The 18,052-nt window shown below is 43.1% G+C and overlaps 1 protein-coding gene across 3 annotated transcripts in view; it reads left to right on the plus strand.

The window, feature by feature from the left end:
* The window catches only part of CNKSR1 (connector enhancer of kinase suppressor of Ras 1), a 90,386-nt gene extending 85,104 nt beyond the window's left edge, over positions 1-5,282 (plus strand). For all 3 annotated transcript variants that reach the window (XM_068269212.1, XM_068269211.1, XM_068269213.1), the window contains exon 21: positions 2,670-5,282. In XM_068269212.1, coding sequence (XP_068125313.1) covers positions 2,670-2,879 — 210 coding nt within the window. In that variant the 3' untranslated portion in view covers positions 2,880-5,282. The remainder of the gene's footprint in view (positions 1-2,669) is intronic.
* Positions 5,283-18,052: the final 12,770 nt, after the last annotated feature.

Raw genomic sequence — 18,052 nt, forward strand, 5'->3', positions numbered from 1 at the left:
TTCCTGTCTGAGTCAGGACTGAGTCAGCCACTTACATACCTGATATGTAACTCTTTCAGACAGAGAAAGAAAAAAAGGAACACAGCATTGTTATTTGTGTGCTAGGCACTGTACATACACATGTCTATCTCATCATGTCATATGTCACTTCGGGTATCCTTTAAAAACAGTATTGCAACAGAGGGCAAAAGTCGCATCACGCGTAACAGCGAATTATACAGTTCATGAAAAAAATGTTTTGTTGCAATTGTAAATGCACACATTGTCCGGCACAGTGCAGCATGCCTTACGTTATTCCAACAGATTCAGCTGCATTGCTAATGCGCCGATGTGAGCATTCCATTACAGTATAGTTGCATTTGCTTGTATTGTTTGATGCACCGCAGATTGCCTGTGTGAAAATAGACTACATCTCTTACAGCCATGCAGTGTAAGAGCTTTTTCCCCACAATGCAATTGATTGTGATTTGCAACTTTTTCCAAAATGTAATTTCTTCTAATTAAGGAAGGCTTGCACACCCATAAACATACAATCACAGTATGATTCTATCACGGGTGCATGGTCTGTAAACCGGGCTCAAGGCCCTAAATAATCCATATAAAAGAATGAACCTGCACACCATAAGTAAGTTGCAAAAACATTCAAAAAGCTATGTACATAAAAAGTAGTAGTATCAAAATACAAATAGACAATGGGATAAACAGTAGTCACCCAGCAGGAGTCACATATCAGTTGCATACAAGCAATACAGCATAGAGCATAAAGTGCATTACATCAGAAGAACAAAACAGCATACAGCTTGATAAGCAGTAATGACAGAATCTGCCAGACATTCATAATGGGGTGACCACATAAGTACAGTCCATATTTCTCTGACAGTGCCGTTTCGGACAAAAGTCCTTCATCAGAGGGTTTGTGGCTAATGGCTCCTTAGGGCTGCACGCGTTTTTCCTCCATGCATGAGTGGCTCTATGCTATTGCACAGGTGCGGCCCACTATTGCTGGCGAGCAACTGTTGGGGGGTGGAGAAGGATTGCAAAAGCCTTTGGATCCGCCAGAGTCTTCCCTCAACTGAGGTAAGTATCTAACTTTTGCATTTGTTGTTTCTCACAGATTTACTTTAACCAATTGCAAACCTGCTGTCTCTGGCCCCTTAAGAGGAACCTGAGGTCAGAGACTGATGGAGGATGTTTATTTCCTTTTAAACAATACCAGTTGCCTGGCAGTCCTGCTCATTTTTCTGGTCAGTAGTGTCTGAATCACACACCTGTAACAAGCATGCAGCTAATCCAGTCAGACTTGAGTAAAAAACAACTGATCTCCATGCTTGTTCAGGGTCTGTGGCTAAAGGTATTAGTGGCAGAGGGTAAGCAGGACAGTTAGGCAATGTGCATTGTTTAAAAGGAAATACAGCAGCCTCCATATTTCTCTAACCTCGATTCATTACATGATAAAAGGATGGTTCTTGGTCTAATGTTCTGTTCTTGTACTGGTGGACGGTGGGCCAATGGAGAAACATGTGAGTGACGTTACTCCGCGGGCAGGGTAAGTGGGAAAAGCATGCTCTCAGCTAAAGCGATTTGCAAAGTGGATGGCTTGCTGGGGGAATTGGAGACTGCTGTACACGCGCTGTAGAAGGGGACAGCATTTGACTATTTCTGCGGAGAATACGTTTTATGATCTGGCATCCTGGCTGTGTGAAATGTTACACTCCAGTTAGGAATTATTTCTGAAAAGAGTCTGGTTACTTCTTTTGTATAAAGTTGCCTAAATTAGGCTAAGTTAGAAAATAATTTTAACCTTCCATTTTGTGTTCTGCATCTGAAACCCAAGAGAAATTAATGCTACAACTTAAACTTCCTGAAATGGTTGTCTGAAAGTTATGTGGCTCCAAAATGAATAGGCTATAGGTGTGATGTAAACCAGCAGTTCTGGATGTATGCTTGCCTTGTCAGGGACATAAAGCTATGATTTGCTTACTGAATCACTTTCTTGAAGAAAAATACTATAGGATTAAGTTCTTGCTCATGAGAAGTTAAATACTTGTAAATATTGTACTTTATATACTTTATATTGCGTCTAGTGGATCCCTTTCCCATAGCCCTGTTTCCTGGTGTCTAGTGGCTGCCCTTCCTTCCCCATGTCCCTTTGCAGAGTGCACGGACAGTGGAGGCGGGGAAAAAATAACTACAGTAACCTGATCCAGACTCTGACACGCTGCATGTGACTACTCCTTGTCTTACTTTGTGTCAGATTCGGTCTCTGGTGTTTAATTGTACAATTCATTTTGCTTTTCATTCCATATATAATAAAGATCCAACATACTGCATTGATCGATTGAATTGATTTAGTAGTTTTTGTTGTCAAAATTTTGAAAAAGAAATTCATGAATCCTGTGGGAAATCTTCAAATGAAAACTGAATTGCCAAATGTGGCTAGGTGTTACTGTGTTTTTGTTCGAGCTGAATGTTAGCAAATCTTCACTTTTCTATAATTTTTTTTTCTATCAACGTGGAAATAGTTGTGTGTTTGGTAACAATCTTAAGTGAAGTGAGAGAACTCCCACACCTGGAAAACATAAGACAGTGTCATTTTACCCATGTATTTGATTTTTTTTTTTTTTTTACAATACAGTCAATTTTATATTTGTTTCTGTTTCTTCTTATAGGCAAAACTACAGGAGCTTGAAGCACTGAATCAGATACTCGACCATGCAAATCTGGACTCTGCTACATTTCAGAAGTGGAAATCTGAACATGAGCAGCTCTATGGTGGTATAGAAAAAGTCATTCAGGAAGCAGCAGAGCATACACAGGGTGCAGGAGGAGAAAATGACACACCTAGGCAGGATAGTGATGAAAGTGATGCAAGTGATTAAACAAGTGCCCCACTTCTGCACTTATTTGAATATCATGGAGTTCAGTGACTGTTTTTGTTTTTTGTTACTTTTAGTAAACCTGACCCTAGGGCCCAAGTGCAATTAACTTTTTCTCTAGAGTGTTCTCCTAAGGGCCTGTCCACACTCGTCAGTTTTCCTGTGCATTTTCTGCACAGGAAAACTGAGAACCAATGTTCATCTATGGGCTTGTTTACACTTGAATGCGTTTTTTTCACATGCAGAAAGACAATTGACAGCAATGCAGCATTGTCAGACAACTCGGGCAGAAAAGCTGATGCAGAAAACAGACAAGTTTGGATCAAGCCTTAGTGATATTTTCAAACTTGTCAATAAAATGCTTTTTGAATCACCAGCAAGCAAGAAAATACTTGAGATATACTTTTTGGTACTTTTTCAATTGCAGTGTGCTGAAAAGTTATTCTAAATAGATGATGAAAAATTTCATCCTAGGAGAAAATTCAGGAGAAAAAGTGAATTGCATATGGCTGTATAAGTCTGTAGGCCTAATATGGTGTAGGTCTTGAGCTGGAAAATGTTTGAGATCAGAAGTCCTCTGGCAAACTTTTTTTTTTTTTTTATTTGACATCTTTTAGGTGGCAAACATTTGCAGCTTTTACCTAGATTATAATGAAACACAGTGAGGATTGCTGAAAAATGAGTGAATACGTGATTGTGTGACATGCACACTTACAGTAAGAGCATCTTTTAATGTGAATACAGCCTGTTTGGAACCATTGCTTTGTGTGTATCCAGTGATTGCACCCGCACATCCACTATTTCACTCACTTTGGTCCAGTCTAGGTAATGGTTTCTAATAAATAAAAATTAGGTTTTCTGAATCACTTATGATCTCCAGTGTGTTCCAGTTCAGAGAACGCACTGGACAATGCCATGTGCATTCTATATATAGTAGTGTTCCACAGCGCAGGTATATTCTTCTTCTGATGTAAGTCTTTTCCACTTCACCACCTGTGTGCACTCAAATTGCAAACAAAGCAGACAGGAATGCTCTCAGTGGAAAATATAAAGTTCGTTTATTTTTGGATAAAAAGGGCAGTGCAGGTAATACGGGGTACACACTTACTTTCAAAGGGCCCTAATCCACTTAGGACCCTCCCCGGGCATGTAGCGCTTCCCACTTTCAGTGGTACTAGAGACCCTCAGTATTCAGCCCTGCTCCGTGCTGCCCGCTCTTGTCCCGACTAGTTTCGGCTGCTGCCGTCATCAGGGGATAAACCTATGTGCATTCTATATAGCTATTTGTCTAATTTCCATTACAATGTGTATTAGGTTTATTAAATATTGATTTGCAGAGAAAATGACGCACACTTAAAGAGAAACTCCGACCAAGAATTGAACTTTATCCCAATCAGTAGCTGATACCCCCTTTTACATGAGAAATCTATTGCTTTTTACAAACAGACCATCAGGGGGCGCTGTATGTCTGATATTGTGGTGAAACCCCTCCCACAAAAAATTCTGAGTACGTACTCTTGGCAGTTTCCTGTTTGTGAACCTTGTTGCATTGTGGGAAATGGCTGTTGACAGCTGTTTCCAACTCCAAAACAACAAGCAGCAGCTACATCACTTGCCAGCAGTAAAAATGTCACCATGTGATAAATGTTAGAATATAAATGAGGGATTTAAAATATTTTACTATGGGCAAACAAAGACTAAATCATTTATACATAATTATTGTAAAAATGAAGCACTTTTTTTTTTTATTACATTATTTTCACTGGAGTTCCTCTTTAAGGAGTGTCTTCTGTCAGGATTGGGCTGGATCCCTCAGGTGACAGCACAGTGTACAAATGGTGTGCAGACACTGTTCTCGTCTACAGCCGAGGGACTCCTTTGGTTTCTATGGAGGAGGGAGGACAGTGCAGCAAACCATGGAGCAGCTTTTGGTGGGCTGGATGTTGAAAGAAAACAATGCTGTTGGGTGTTGGTATATACATCCAGCGTGCTGCTCTTTATGTGACATTTGGAGGCACCTGAAACAAACACTAGATTCTCGACCAAGACGGTCCTGAATTGTTGCTTCGCCTGAGTGTCCTCTAGTGTCCATACCTAGCTTCCGTGTTGGCTCACTAGATGCCAAATTCCTCTGTGCCTTAATTTACTTGTCACTTTGTTCCATCCTTAAGCAAACAAAATCAAAGAATTACAAAGAAAGTAATGCGCACATTCACATATTAGGGCAAACGTTTATTCATATAGGTCAGTGATAAATTGCATATATCTGAATCTGTATTTGTCTAGTTGTGGAACCAGTAGTTATGTATTAGGAGAGTACACAATCAGCAAAAAGATCCCTGTAGGTGCACCACAGACACCTCCTCATGAACTAGTCAAATAGTCAGGGATATAGTGAAAACACAGGAAACCAAAAAATTGCAAAAAGTACTTTTTCTTTTAATATTCCAAAAAAGTACAGCATTTTGTATACAAAGACTTCAACCACATAGAAAAGTGCATATAATTTGTAGAAAAAGGCAACATCGATTTGTTTCGGGTCAGCGACCCCTTCTTCAGGCCATTAAACATACAGCGAGCATCCGCTCAGTTTTAAATACACACTAGCATCTCATCTGGACAACCACTAAGCCAGGATAGACCACCACATAAAGGATCAGGAAAGAAGCCGCATGGAAGCAGGACAACCACCCTGTCTGGATGTCCTGCTTCCATGCAGCTTCTTTCCTGATACTCTATGTGGTGGTCTATCTATCCTATCTTAGTGATTTTCCAGATGAGATGCTACTGTGTATTGATAACTGTGTAGATGTTCACTGTATCTTTAAAGGCCTGAAGAAGGGTCGCTGACCCGAAACAAATCGATGTTGTTGCCTTTTTCTACAAATTATATGCACTTTTCTACGTGATTGAAGTCTTTGTATACAAAATTCTGCACTTTTTTGGAATATTAAAAGAAAATGTACTTTTTGCAATTTTTTGGTTTCCTGTGTTTTCACTATATCACTGACTATTTGACTACTTGTGGAACCAGACTAGAATGGTTGAATAGTGTGCCAGCATAGCCACAGTGCCTGTCCTGTAAGACAGGAACATTACACTTTTAAGCTTCAAAAAGTAAGCCTGCCACCTCCTTCACTAATATAGGTCTGCACTACACAAAATATACTTACTATATTGATGTGCTCGTACTTTAAAACCTGCAGACACTAGCTATTTCTAGGCGAGTAATCTGCTCTTACTTGCACTTTCCAAAAATATATAATAAATCAACTTTTTTTATGTAAAAATCCTGCCCCTTTTCCCTTTTGTTTCCTAATTGCTGGCTATGTGATCATGTGACTCTCCACAGAGCTACAGCAGTCAGCAAGTTTTTCTCCACAACAGAATGTGTTGAGGTTGTTTGCTTTATGTAGCACACTACAGAAGCTCCTGGTACGAATTTTTATACCTTGGGTTAAACTTATACTGAAGCTTTATAATTACTGTGCATTAAAAGATATACTGTGTGTACCCACTGGATGGTAATTTCCCTACACTGTCTCATCATGGACAGTGGATGTAACCAGCAGACATATTTCTGTACTTTGATAAACGGCGAATGTAATTGAATAGTTGCAGCTGGGAAGATATGGATAAATGTTAAAGGGACTCCGAGCAGTGCCTGTGGGAATGCCTTTAAGCATACCCACAACTAATTAATTTTATCCTCACACCTACCAGCATGATATTTGTAATTATATCCCCCTGGGTTCCTTGTATTTCATTTCATTGCACTGAATGGAGCTGCCGACACTGGGGAAAGTGTCGTCCTGCATAATACAATGCTGAATAAGAAATCCAAGATGGCGGCTACGATTTCGATCGCGAAAATAACGAAAACTAAAAGGCGTGGGGTGGCGATTTGTATATCATTGGAAAGAGGAGAAAAAGAGCTTCAAAATGCTATGCATCTTTCCATAGTTGCTGCATTGCACGGAGTCCTTTTAAGTAAATTATGGGTAGTGTTATCACCACTCTTTTATAAAATGTGGACAGTGGTAAAAATGTACAGAAAAGGTGAACTGATTTGCCAAACAAACCCAGGCATACAAGCTTAGTAGCCAGTAGCTGGCTTGCCTTTGTAGTTTTATAAATTACTCCAATGTACTTAGTTGAAATGCTATATCTTTGACTATTTTTATGATTCAAGCAAACTACACTTTAGAGGTCATGCAGTTTATTTATTGAGAACTTTTTTCTATTGCTTTGTATAATGCTGTTATATATGTACCATTATTTTATGACATCTTGCATTTCCTTAGATTTCTCCTAATATCTGTTTATATATTGATGTTTAAGCCATATGATCATCAATTGCCACCTGGCTGAGAAACCTAATAGTGATAATAAACAAATCTTAAAACAATCCAGTCTACTGACTCATGTGTAAATTGAATGGGAGTTCTAGTCATGTTTTTCATACATGACAACAATAAAGTTGTACTTGTGGATCTCACTAGACAATAAGACCTGTTTCTAAACGGGGCACTACAAGCAGCACCTGTCTGCGCACGCCCCCATCTGCGCCCATGTCCATTCACACATGCTTAAGCTCGGCACATGCGCACTCGGGCTAGCACGAACGCGCACCTAGGGTTATTATTAGGTAAGATTCCACACCTGCACAATTATTTACTAGTACTAAGCATATGCACTACAAATTACATGCACAGCAACCTGTAAAACTGATAGTGATAAGAACACTAATGTTAAAATGGTGCACCATTATGAAATAGCTGCAGTATTTTGCATTATGCTAGTTCACTAGCAACAAGGTTTCCTCCTTCAAACTAGTCTTTATACTAACCCACACCAGTCAGTGTGCAAGCAGACACTTCACCTCCCTGGCGTTATGATTATTTGCGGCGCCCAGCCCCTCCGATCGCCGCCGCATAATCCCAACAGGAAATCCCGTTCTGAACGGGATTTCCTGTATGGGCTTCCCCCGTCGCCATGGCAATGATCGCGATGACGTCATCACCGATCCACCCCATAGCGCAGCCTAGCCGTGATTGGCCAGGCTGTGCAAGGAGTCTGCGGGGAGGGGCCCTCTTTCGTGGCGGGTATCGGCGGCGAGCGGTGACAATCAGAACAAACACGCAGCTAGCAAAGTGCTAGCTGCGTGTTTGAAAAAAAAATTATGCAAATCGACCCACCAGGGCCTGAGCAATCCTCAGCGGCAGCATAGCCCGAGCTCAGCTCTGGATTGCCGCCGTTAAAGAGAATCTGTACTCTAAAAGGACAATTTTATAAGTCAGCATGTCATTAAGTAATTAAAATCTGAACTGTGTGACAGAATAGATGCCAAAACCCTTAGTTGAATAAAAGGTTATTATGATGATAAAGTTTTCTAGAAATATTAACATAACAATCACTTTAGTTGTATTGCTATGCTTATGGATGGCGGTCACAAATTTAGTCTTGAAATTCACCTTCCATATCCAGCACAAGGAACTCATTGTTAACAGCTGCAGCAGCTGGAGAAGAAATCTGTGGTCGTAACTAGAGATGTCCCGAACGGTTTGCCGGCGAACGGTTCTCGGCGAACGCAGGCGAACTTTCCCGGAAGTTCGATTCGCCCCATAATGCTCTATTGAGCAAAACTTTGACCCTCTACATCACAGTCAGCAGGCACATTGTTGCCAATCAGACTGCACTCACTGGAGGAGCCCCACCCCCCCTTATACAAGGCAAGGTCCTTGAGCCATTTGACTCACTCGTCTGCCTATACTAATTAGTTAAGGGACAGCTGCTACACACACTCTGCTAGGGAGAGTTTAATTAGCCTCTTGTAGGCTTCTCCTCCCACCTCCCTCCACCCTCCTACGCTCCTACCTATTCCCTCCTACCGGAGGGAGGAGGGTCTTATCTGCCAGGGAATTGCAGTATTTCAAAAGCCAGCTTACATACCGTGGCTGGGGATTGAACCCAGGTCTCAGTGTATGGTAGGTAACTAACATATCCATTATACCACCAACACTACTAGCTGAAGCTAGCCTAGCATGTACCATTTATGCTCAATCCAAAAGAAAAATTAGACAAGACAAATAACATATCACGCTTTTCTGTTTAGTAAGCCAGCACCTATTCAGTAGGAGACCTTAGGCAAGTCTTCCTAACACTGCTACTGCCTATAGAGCGTGCTCTAGTGGCTGCAACTCTGGCGCTTTGAGTCCGCCAGGAGAAAAGCGCGATATAAATGTTATTTGTCGTGTCTAATTTTTCTCTTGACAACTGTTGAACACAAAAGGCAAAGCCATGCCAGGCTACATATCCTTAAGCAGTGGCTGGATGGTGTAATGGTTAAGGGCTCTGCCTCTGACACAGGAGACCAGGGTTCGAATCTCGGCTCTGTCTGTTCAGTAAGCCAGCACCTATTCAGTAGGATACCTTAGGCAAGTCTTCCTAACGCTGCTACTGCCTATAGAGCGTGCCCTAGTGGCTGTTTTCTCTTGGATTGAGCATAAATGGTACATGCTAGGCTAGTTTCAGCTAGTTGTTGGTGGTGGTATAATGGATATGTTAGTTACCTACCATACACTGAGACCTGGGTTCAATTCCCAGCCATGGTATGTAAGCTGGCTTTTGAAATACTATAATTCCCTGGCAGATGAGACCCTCCTCCTTCCAGTAGGAGGAAGGAGGGAATAGGGAGGAGGGTGGAGCTCCAGGTATTAGAACCCTTGAAACATGTTTTCTATCATTTTTTCCAGCCAGTAGAAATTTTTCTAAATTTTGCAGTTCGCCTCCCCATTGAAGTCTCTTGCGGTTCGCGAACCGAACTTTCCGAAAATCTGAGGTTCGCGACATCACTAGTCGTAACATGCAGAGAACTTCAGTGCTAGTTTTCCAATTGTTTAGTATGCGAAGTTAAATTTACAAATGGTTTAGTGGATGAGTTTTGCGTTGCACGACAGGAACTAAGGTTGCAGGCAGGGTTAAGTGCAGACCAACTACATGTAAGCAAGCACAGCTGCTGGCTTGTGAAATCTTATAGTAGCCAAATCAATAATGCAGTGCATTTTCATTATTCATCTCTGCTGCTTTTTTATGCTTTCGTTGAAGAAAGCTTTAAAAGTAGTTTTTATTTTTTGAAGTAAAAGGTATGAAATCTCCCTGGAGCCTTGTACTTTTTTGTATTGATACCAGGAGATAAAATGAGAATGGAGCCTCAGTAACAAGCTCTGCAGTACTTGTGTAACTGATTCATGAGTCTCTCTAATCCAGAAGTTTTTCATCATTTTACAAAAATAATGTAATAAAAGTAGTTGGTTGATCCTGAATTGCCTGTATTGGAAGTCAGTGTGTAATCTCATCACCGGTAGGTTGTTTTTATCTGTTAGCTAATATTTCTGATGTTGCAGACTGAGCTCTGCACTATGCGGCCGTCTGCTTCTAGAGCGAAGTCCTTCCTTTTAGGGATCCATAGACAAAATAATGGATGCAAACTGTACTCCTGAAAATACTGCTTTGGGTTTTTTTGCAATTTTTTCCTTCGAAAAATTTCAAACATTTACTTTCATGAACAATTTGCATTTTTTGTTGTTTTTTTTCTATCAGGAAATTGCAAAGTAACAAAATACAACTCTAGTCTCCTAGACACACATTCTTCTCTCTCCACCCTATCTCCCTTTTACCCCTGAGCTGCAGATCCACGTGCATGCAATGTCTTCTGGTTTTCCCCTTGTCTCGTTCAAACTACACGGAATGCAGATAGCAAGGGCAAGGATTTACATTTACAATCCTATGTAGATTCATATAGTTTCCCCCTAAGGCTTCCATTCTCTCTAGTAGTAGTAGAATCTGGCTGTTTTGCCTGTGTCTGCCCCACTTGACATACATAGTGGGAGGGGTAGCAACGGTAGAAAGTTGCCAGTACATGGTGGGATGTAGTTAGAAACGGAACTAATATGTGGCTGGGATGCAGATCAATAGGCCCTATCATGTAGGGCAGAACGAAGGGAAAGCCACAAGACGCCACACGCATGTGATTGTCAGAAAAAGCCAAGCTTCCAAGAGAAGTAGTCGCTTTTTCTGCGGGGGAGAGGAATCAGTGATCGGGCACCATGGCCCGATTCATTGATTCCTGGGTTAACGAATCCGCGGACGGGGGCGCGTGTGCACGGCCGCGGGAGTGCACGTCCTCCTTGACGTAGAACAACATCAAGGAGGACAAAGTGGTTAAAGGCCAGTCTGTATTGTTACTCCTATGCCCATGACTTGTTTCTCGATACACAAATCATATCTAGTTGTGGTTGCACAGAGACGATGTTACAATAATCCAACTGTATGCTGTTACTTGTGCCAATGGGTTTTGTTGAGAATATAGCCACACAGGAGCTGACCTGTCAGTGGCAATGAAGGAATGTTCACAGTGGTTCAAGCAGCAGTAGGTAATAACTGTGAAAGTAGTCCCAGGGAATCAAACTCTTCAGTTGAATAAGCACACTTCAGGAGCTAACCTGAAAGGACAACTTCACTTGTCAATATAAATGAAAACAGCAGTTAAAAGCCGCATATACTTTTGTGCTCCCTGGGAAAACTTAGCCACTCAGGATCACATAAGTGTGAGTACCCAGTGTTGCTCGGATACCTCATTATCCTATTCGAGTTTGGTCAAATTCGGATAGTAAACTATCCGAATTCACTCGAAGTTCAATATCCGATTTAATAGAATATCCGATTCGACCTCGGATATCCGACGTCACTATCCGAGTCTGTATTTGAGTAAAATATTCGAGCTGGCCTTAAATAGCTTGTAAAACTTGTATTGGAGGTCAATGATGCATGAAACCACCTTTTTTATGAAGAAAAACGTCAAGTGATTATGTGGTGATGTAGTAGTTATAAAAAAAGGTATCAAAAATAGTAAATTAACTTCATGAAAAGTGTTTGCATGAGGTGTCTAAAGTCCTACTACTACGCTTGTCTCCTGGAAACTTCTAAAGACTGGTGGAAAGAAGAATCCCCCAAAAAATGGGTTAATATTGAAAGAGCCATCTCGCCTAGTAACCTTATACATCTCCTAACACTCCAATTGCTAAAAGCCCAAATTAATAAATCACCATATCCACCTATCCAAGCTACTTTTAACGCGTGGGCCCACTTTATCAAACTCTCTACACCTCAACCAGAAAGGTCCATACTTAAATTACCCATTGAAGCTCTCTCCCTCTTCACACCAAATTTAGGAATAAGAAGATGGATGGAGGCTGGTATTTCCCTAATAGCGGATCTATTCTCACAAGATGACTTCACCCTACTTGACTTTCCAACATTAAGAAACAGGTCCCAACTTCCACCTAGAGAAGTCTTTACCTTCTTACGTATCAAACACTTCCTAACAGAATCTAAAGGCACTCTACCTATAGTATCTAAGCACATCACTTCCTACCTAACCTCACCTATAGAAATTAAAGGAGGTATTTCAATGTGGTATAAAGAACTTTTGAGGAACAGTCACAAACAATAACACAAATACATAAACTCCTGGTCAAATGATCTCCAAACTCCCATAGAACATTCAGATATAATTGCCTCTACCAAAGCTATATCACAATTCTCTTCCTGTATTAATCATAGGGAATCTTTCCATAAAATCCTACAAAAATGGTATCTTACCCCCAAGAGAATGGCAAATTTCTCCTCTAATATATCTCCAGAATGTTGGAGGCACTGTCATAACACCGGTACACTGCTACACACACTATGGGAATGTCCTAAAATCCGACCCTTCTGGGATTCAATCACCAAGGAGCTTTGTGACATTGTGCAATCCCCGATTGTGATTACGCCTCAATTAGCACTCTTACATATTGGCTTAAGGTCCTTTCCCCTAAAATATAGACTATTAGTCTCTCAAATACTATGTGTAGCCAGAAGTCTCATCACTATAAATTGGAACTCAGAAGAAATTCCCACTATCTATCAGCTACGAAATCAAGTAGATTTTAATCTCAGAATGGAACGCTCCACCAGACTTAATAACAACAACAAGGACCCACCATTCCTACTAAACATTGAATGGCCTAACTCTTGTCCCCAACGGCCATCCCAAAAATAAAAAAGCCACCCCCAGTGATATGAGCCCAATAATTGGTCATAAATCCTAACATACCTGCCTAAACCTCCCTCCCCCCACAATATATCTTATCCAACTACACAATGGTTTTACCTTATGATACCCCTTGGTACACCACTATCTGTCTATATACAATTCACCTACCCGGTCTTCTATATAACCCTCTAGGCCCTCAGGCTTTAGAATATCATTTATAGCTACAGCTTATTGTTTTATTGTTCTATTGTTTTACTGTTGTATTGTTTTCTATCAAATGCCTACAGCTTACCGTTTACTGTGTACTGTTTAGGCTTATGATATATTATATGCTGTTTGTTTCATGTGCCTTATGACATAACACTCCTACCCTTTATAATAATATGCATGATGACTTAATGGTCAGATGTCATATGCACTTGCTGTTAAGAAAAGAAAACTCAATAAAAATTTAAATATAAAAAAAAGAAAAGTGTTTGCATGAGAAGGTGTGTCCAAAATGGTTGTTGTAACAGTCTTCATTTACGTCGTCTTCATCTTCTTCTTCTATATCTTCTTCTTTTTCTTCTTCTTCTATATCTTCTTCAATTATCTTTTTCTTCTTCTATATCTTTTTCTTCTTCTTCTTCCTCTTCTTCTTCTTTTATATCTTCTTCTTCTTCTATATCTTCTTCTTCCTCTTCTTCTTCTTTTATTTCTTCTTCTTCTATATCTTCTTTTTCCTCTTCTTCTTCTTCTATATCTTCTTCCTCTTCTTCTTCTACATCTTCTTCTTCTATTTCTTCTTCTTCTATATCTTCTTCTTCTTCTTCTTCTATATCTTCTTCTTCTTCTATATCTTCTTCTTCTTCTTCTATATCTTCTTCTTCTATATCTTCTTCTTCTATATCTTCTTCTTCTTCTTCTATATCTTCTTCTTCTTCTATATCTTCTTCTTCTTCTATATCTTCTTCTTCTTCTATATCTTCTTCTTCTATATCTTCTATATCTTCTTCTTCTTCTATATCTTCTTCTATATCTTCTTCTTCTTCTATATCTCCTTCTATATCTTCTTCTTCTTCTATATCTTCTTCTTCTTCTATATCTTCTTCTTCTTCTATATCTTCTTCTTCTTCTTCTATATCTTCTTCTTCTTCTTCTATATCTTCTTCTTCTTCTATATCTTCTTCTTCTTCTTCTTCTATATCTTCTTCTTCTTCTATATCATCTTCTTCTTCTTCTTCTTCTATATCTTCTTCTTCTATATCTTCTTCTTCTTCTATATCTTCTTCTTCTTCTATATCTTCTTCTTCTTCTTCTATATCTTCTTCTTCTATTTCATCTTCATCTTCTTCTATATCTTCTTCTTCTATATCTTCTTCATCTTCTTCTATATCTTCTTCTTCTATATCTTCTTCTTCTAAATCTTCATCTTCTTCTCTATCATTATATTATGTGTCTTGGTTTTCCTTTCTTTTTGTAATATTTTTTTTTACTTCATTTGTGGAAATATTTTATTTTGATAACACCATAGTTATATTTGTGTTGATGGAATAATAGGTAGGTAGTGGCACATTGCAAGCCACAGCGCCTTTTTCTGTGTACCCTGGCGGTGGTAAAACACAGACATCAGCAGGAGAAGGAAGTAGTTGCAGGCTTGTTGCAGCTATTGTAGTGTGGTAATAGCTGTCGGTAGGAGAGTGGGTGGGCAGGTGGCAGCAGAAAATAGTTCTTCTTCTGTTCTCCCTTGCAGTGGTAGCAGCGCACAGACAGCAGAAGCTCAATGCAGCTACAGGAGGAGGAGGAGTGTGTGTCAGGCAGTGTGATGTGACTGACATAATAGGCCCTGGTTCCTAGTGGTGGTTCCAGGGCCGTAAATACACAGCATGAGGTTCCAGACAGCGGTCGTGAAGCCCACATTGTGTCCAATACACAATTGGGACAGAACAGTTTTCAACCCGGACACCTAAAATAATTAAAAAAAATTTTTTCAAATTAATGCAGCTATTGTTGAGCGTAATAGCTGGTGGCGCATGGGCAGCAGCACCTTGTAATGTGTTCCCTGGCAGTGGAAACACACAGACAGCAGGAGGAAATATAACAGCAGGCAGCGTGAGGAGGATAAGTGTGTGGCAGACTGGCAACAGGCAGGAGGGCAGGCAGCGAGACATAGTAGGCCCTGGTTCCTAGCAGTGGTTCCAGGGCCGTAAATACACAGCATGAGGTTCCAGACAGCGGTCGTGAAGCCCACATTGTGTCCAATACACAATTGGGACAGAACAGTTTTCAACCCGGACACCTAAAATAATTACAATTTTTTTTTTTCAAATTAATGCAGCTATTGTTGAGCGTAATAGCTGGTGGCGCATGGGCAGCAGCACCTTGTAATGTGTTCCCTGGCAGTGGAAACACAGACAGCAGGAGGAAATATAACAGCAGGCAGCGTGAGGAGGATAAGTGTGTGGCAGACTGGCAGCAGGCAGGAGGGCAGGCAGCGAGACATAGTAGGCCCTGGTTCCTAGCGGTGGTTCCAGGGCCGTAAATACACAGCATGAGGTTCCAGACAGTGGTCGTGAAGCCCACATTGTGTCCAATACACAATTGGGACAGCACAGTTTTCAACCCGAACACCTCTAAAATAATTACAATTTTTTTTTTAAATTAATGCAGCTATTGTTGAGCGTAATAGCTGGTGGCGCATGGGCAGCAGCACCTTTTAATGTGTTCCCTGGCAGTGGAGACACACAGACAGCAGGAAGAAATACAACAGCAGCAGCAGGTGTAATGTGTGTGTGCGCCACTTCATGTCCCCCTCTCGCGACGAAAACAGGGGCCAGGAATTCGCCTTCCACCCAATCCTGGTTCATTTTGAGAAACGTCAGTCTGTCTACAGACTTGTGAGACAGACGAGATCGCTTCTCAGTGACGACTCCACCGGCTGCACTGAAGCAACGCTCTGACAGTATGCTGGAAGGGGGGCAGGAGAGCACTTCCAGGGCGTACTGCGCAAGCTCGTTCCAGATCGGCAGGTGCTTGACCCAATACTCCATGGGATCAACAGGGGCCACGCTGTCAAGCCCGCTGAAGGACCCCATGTAGTCAGCCACCATGCGGGTCAAGCGCTGCCTGTGACTGGAGAAGGATGCTGCTGCAGGCACCTCCTCTCTAGTCCTTGGCAGCTCTACACTCATGTAGAGCTCTTGGGTCAGAGACAGCAGGTCTGTGGTGCACGTGCGCTTGCTGCTGGTGGATGCAGGCACCTGCTGCTGCCTCTGTGCTGGCTGGACAGTGGGGGTGGATGTCTGAGGGAAGGCTTCCTCCAAGCGCTCAACAAGGGACAGCTGCAAATCCCTCATTTGTTGCGCACGGTCTCCTCCTGCAGGCAGGAACTGGCTGAGCTTCCCCTTCAGACATGGGTCCAGCATCATGCAGATCCAGATGTCCTCCCTCTGCTTCATCTGGATCACCCTTGGGTCCTTGCGCAGGCACCTCAGCATGTGCGCTGCCATTGCGAAAAGTCTGGCCACGTCTGTTGGCACATCATCGGCAGCCCCAGAGCCGACATTGCTGTCCTCCTCTGCCTCCTCCACCTCATCCTCTCTCCACCTCCGCACCAGTCCAGCTGCGCTCTGCTGCTTCCCCTCATCAGCAGCAAGATCAGGGACCTCCACCAACTCCAAGCCCTCCTCCTCCTCAGAAGTGGCCTGTGAAGCTTCCTGCAGCTCCTGCTGGTCCAAGGCTGCCGCTTCCTCTTCCACCAGTGCATACAGGGCCCTGTCCAGCACACACACCAAGGGGACCCACTCGCACACCATTCCATGGTCCCTGCTGACCATGTTGGTGGCCTGCAGGAAGGGTGCCAGGACTGAGCACACCTGCTGCATGTGCCCCCAGTCCTCTGTGGAGATGATGGACGGGAGGTTGGTGGCGGCACGCCCAGTTGCAGTGATGGAGGCAACTGTTGCACGTGCAAGGTACTGGCTGACAGCCTGCCTCTGTTCAACCAGACGCTCCAACATCGCCAGGGTGGAGTTCCAGCGAGTTGGAACATCGATCATGAGCCGGTGCTGTGGCAGGTGCAGCTCCTTCTGCACCTCTTCTAGGCTCGTTACGGCTGCAATAATGACGCACGACCTTCCTTGCTGCCTCAAGGAGTCGATCCATCCCCTGGTAGGTCCGCAGGAACTTTTGGACTACCAGGTTTAGGACGTGCGCCAGGCAGGGGATGTGGGTCAGGTCTCCCCTGCTGATGGCAGCAACCAGGTTTGCCCCATTGTCGGACACCACCTCTCCGACTCTGAGGCCTCTGGGGGTCAGCCAATTCCTCTCCTGCTCTCGGAGTTTGGCCAGGACGTGGTTCGCTGTCAGTTTGGTCTTCCCCAGGCTGACTAATTCCAGCAGCGCTTGGCAGTGGCGGGGCTTCACGCTGCTGCTGAGGCGGGGGGTTTGGGCTGGTGTGCCGGAGGATGGAAGCGGATCAGAGGAACATGCTGCTGTTCCGCTGACCCTGCATGGTGGCACCACCCACTGCGTTGTTGGTGCTGCTGCTTTGACAGTGCCCGATGCTGCTCCCCCCTCCTCACCCCCTTCCACCAAGCTGACCGAATGCGTGGTGAAGGACAGATAGCGGCCTGTCCCAAACCGGCTGCTCCACGAGTCCAATGTGACGTGGACCCATTGACCCACCGCGTGCTCCAGCCCTCTCCCGACGTTGGCCATCACAGAGCGGTGAAGTGCAGGGATGGCCGTGCGTGCAAAAAAATGTCGGCTGGGGATTGGCCAATCGGGGGCTGCACACATCAGGAGCGCACGCATGTCGCTCCCCTCCTGCACAAGGGAATAAGGCAGGAGTTGGAAGCACATGGCCCGTGCCAGCAAGCCGTTCAGCCGACGCACGCGACGGCTGCTGGGAGGCAGAACCCTGACCACCCCCTGGAAGGTTTCGCTGAGCAGGGTCTGGCGAGGCCTTTTGCTGGCACGGGAAGCAGTGGAGGGAGCAGAGGAGGCCACTGAGGACTCGCTGCCAGAACAGGCCTCAGTGTCGGCGCCAGGAGTTGCAGAGGGAGGAGGAGCAGTGCGTTGCTGACGCACTCCTGCT

This window comes from Hyperolius riggenbachi, chromosome 2, assembly GCF_040937935.1.
Source record: "Hyperolius riggenbachi isolate aHypRig1 chromosome 2, aHypRig1.pri, whole genome shotgun sequence".
Lineage (NCBI taxonomy): Eukaryota > Metazoa > Chordata > Amphibia > Anura > Hyperoliidae > Hyperolius > Hyperolius riggenbachi.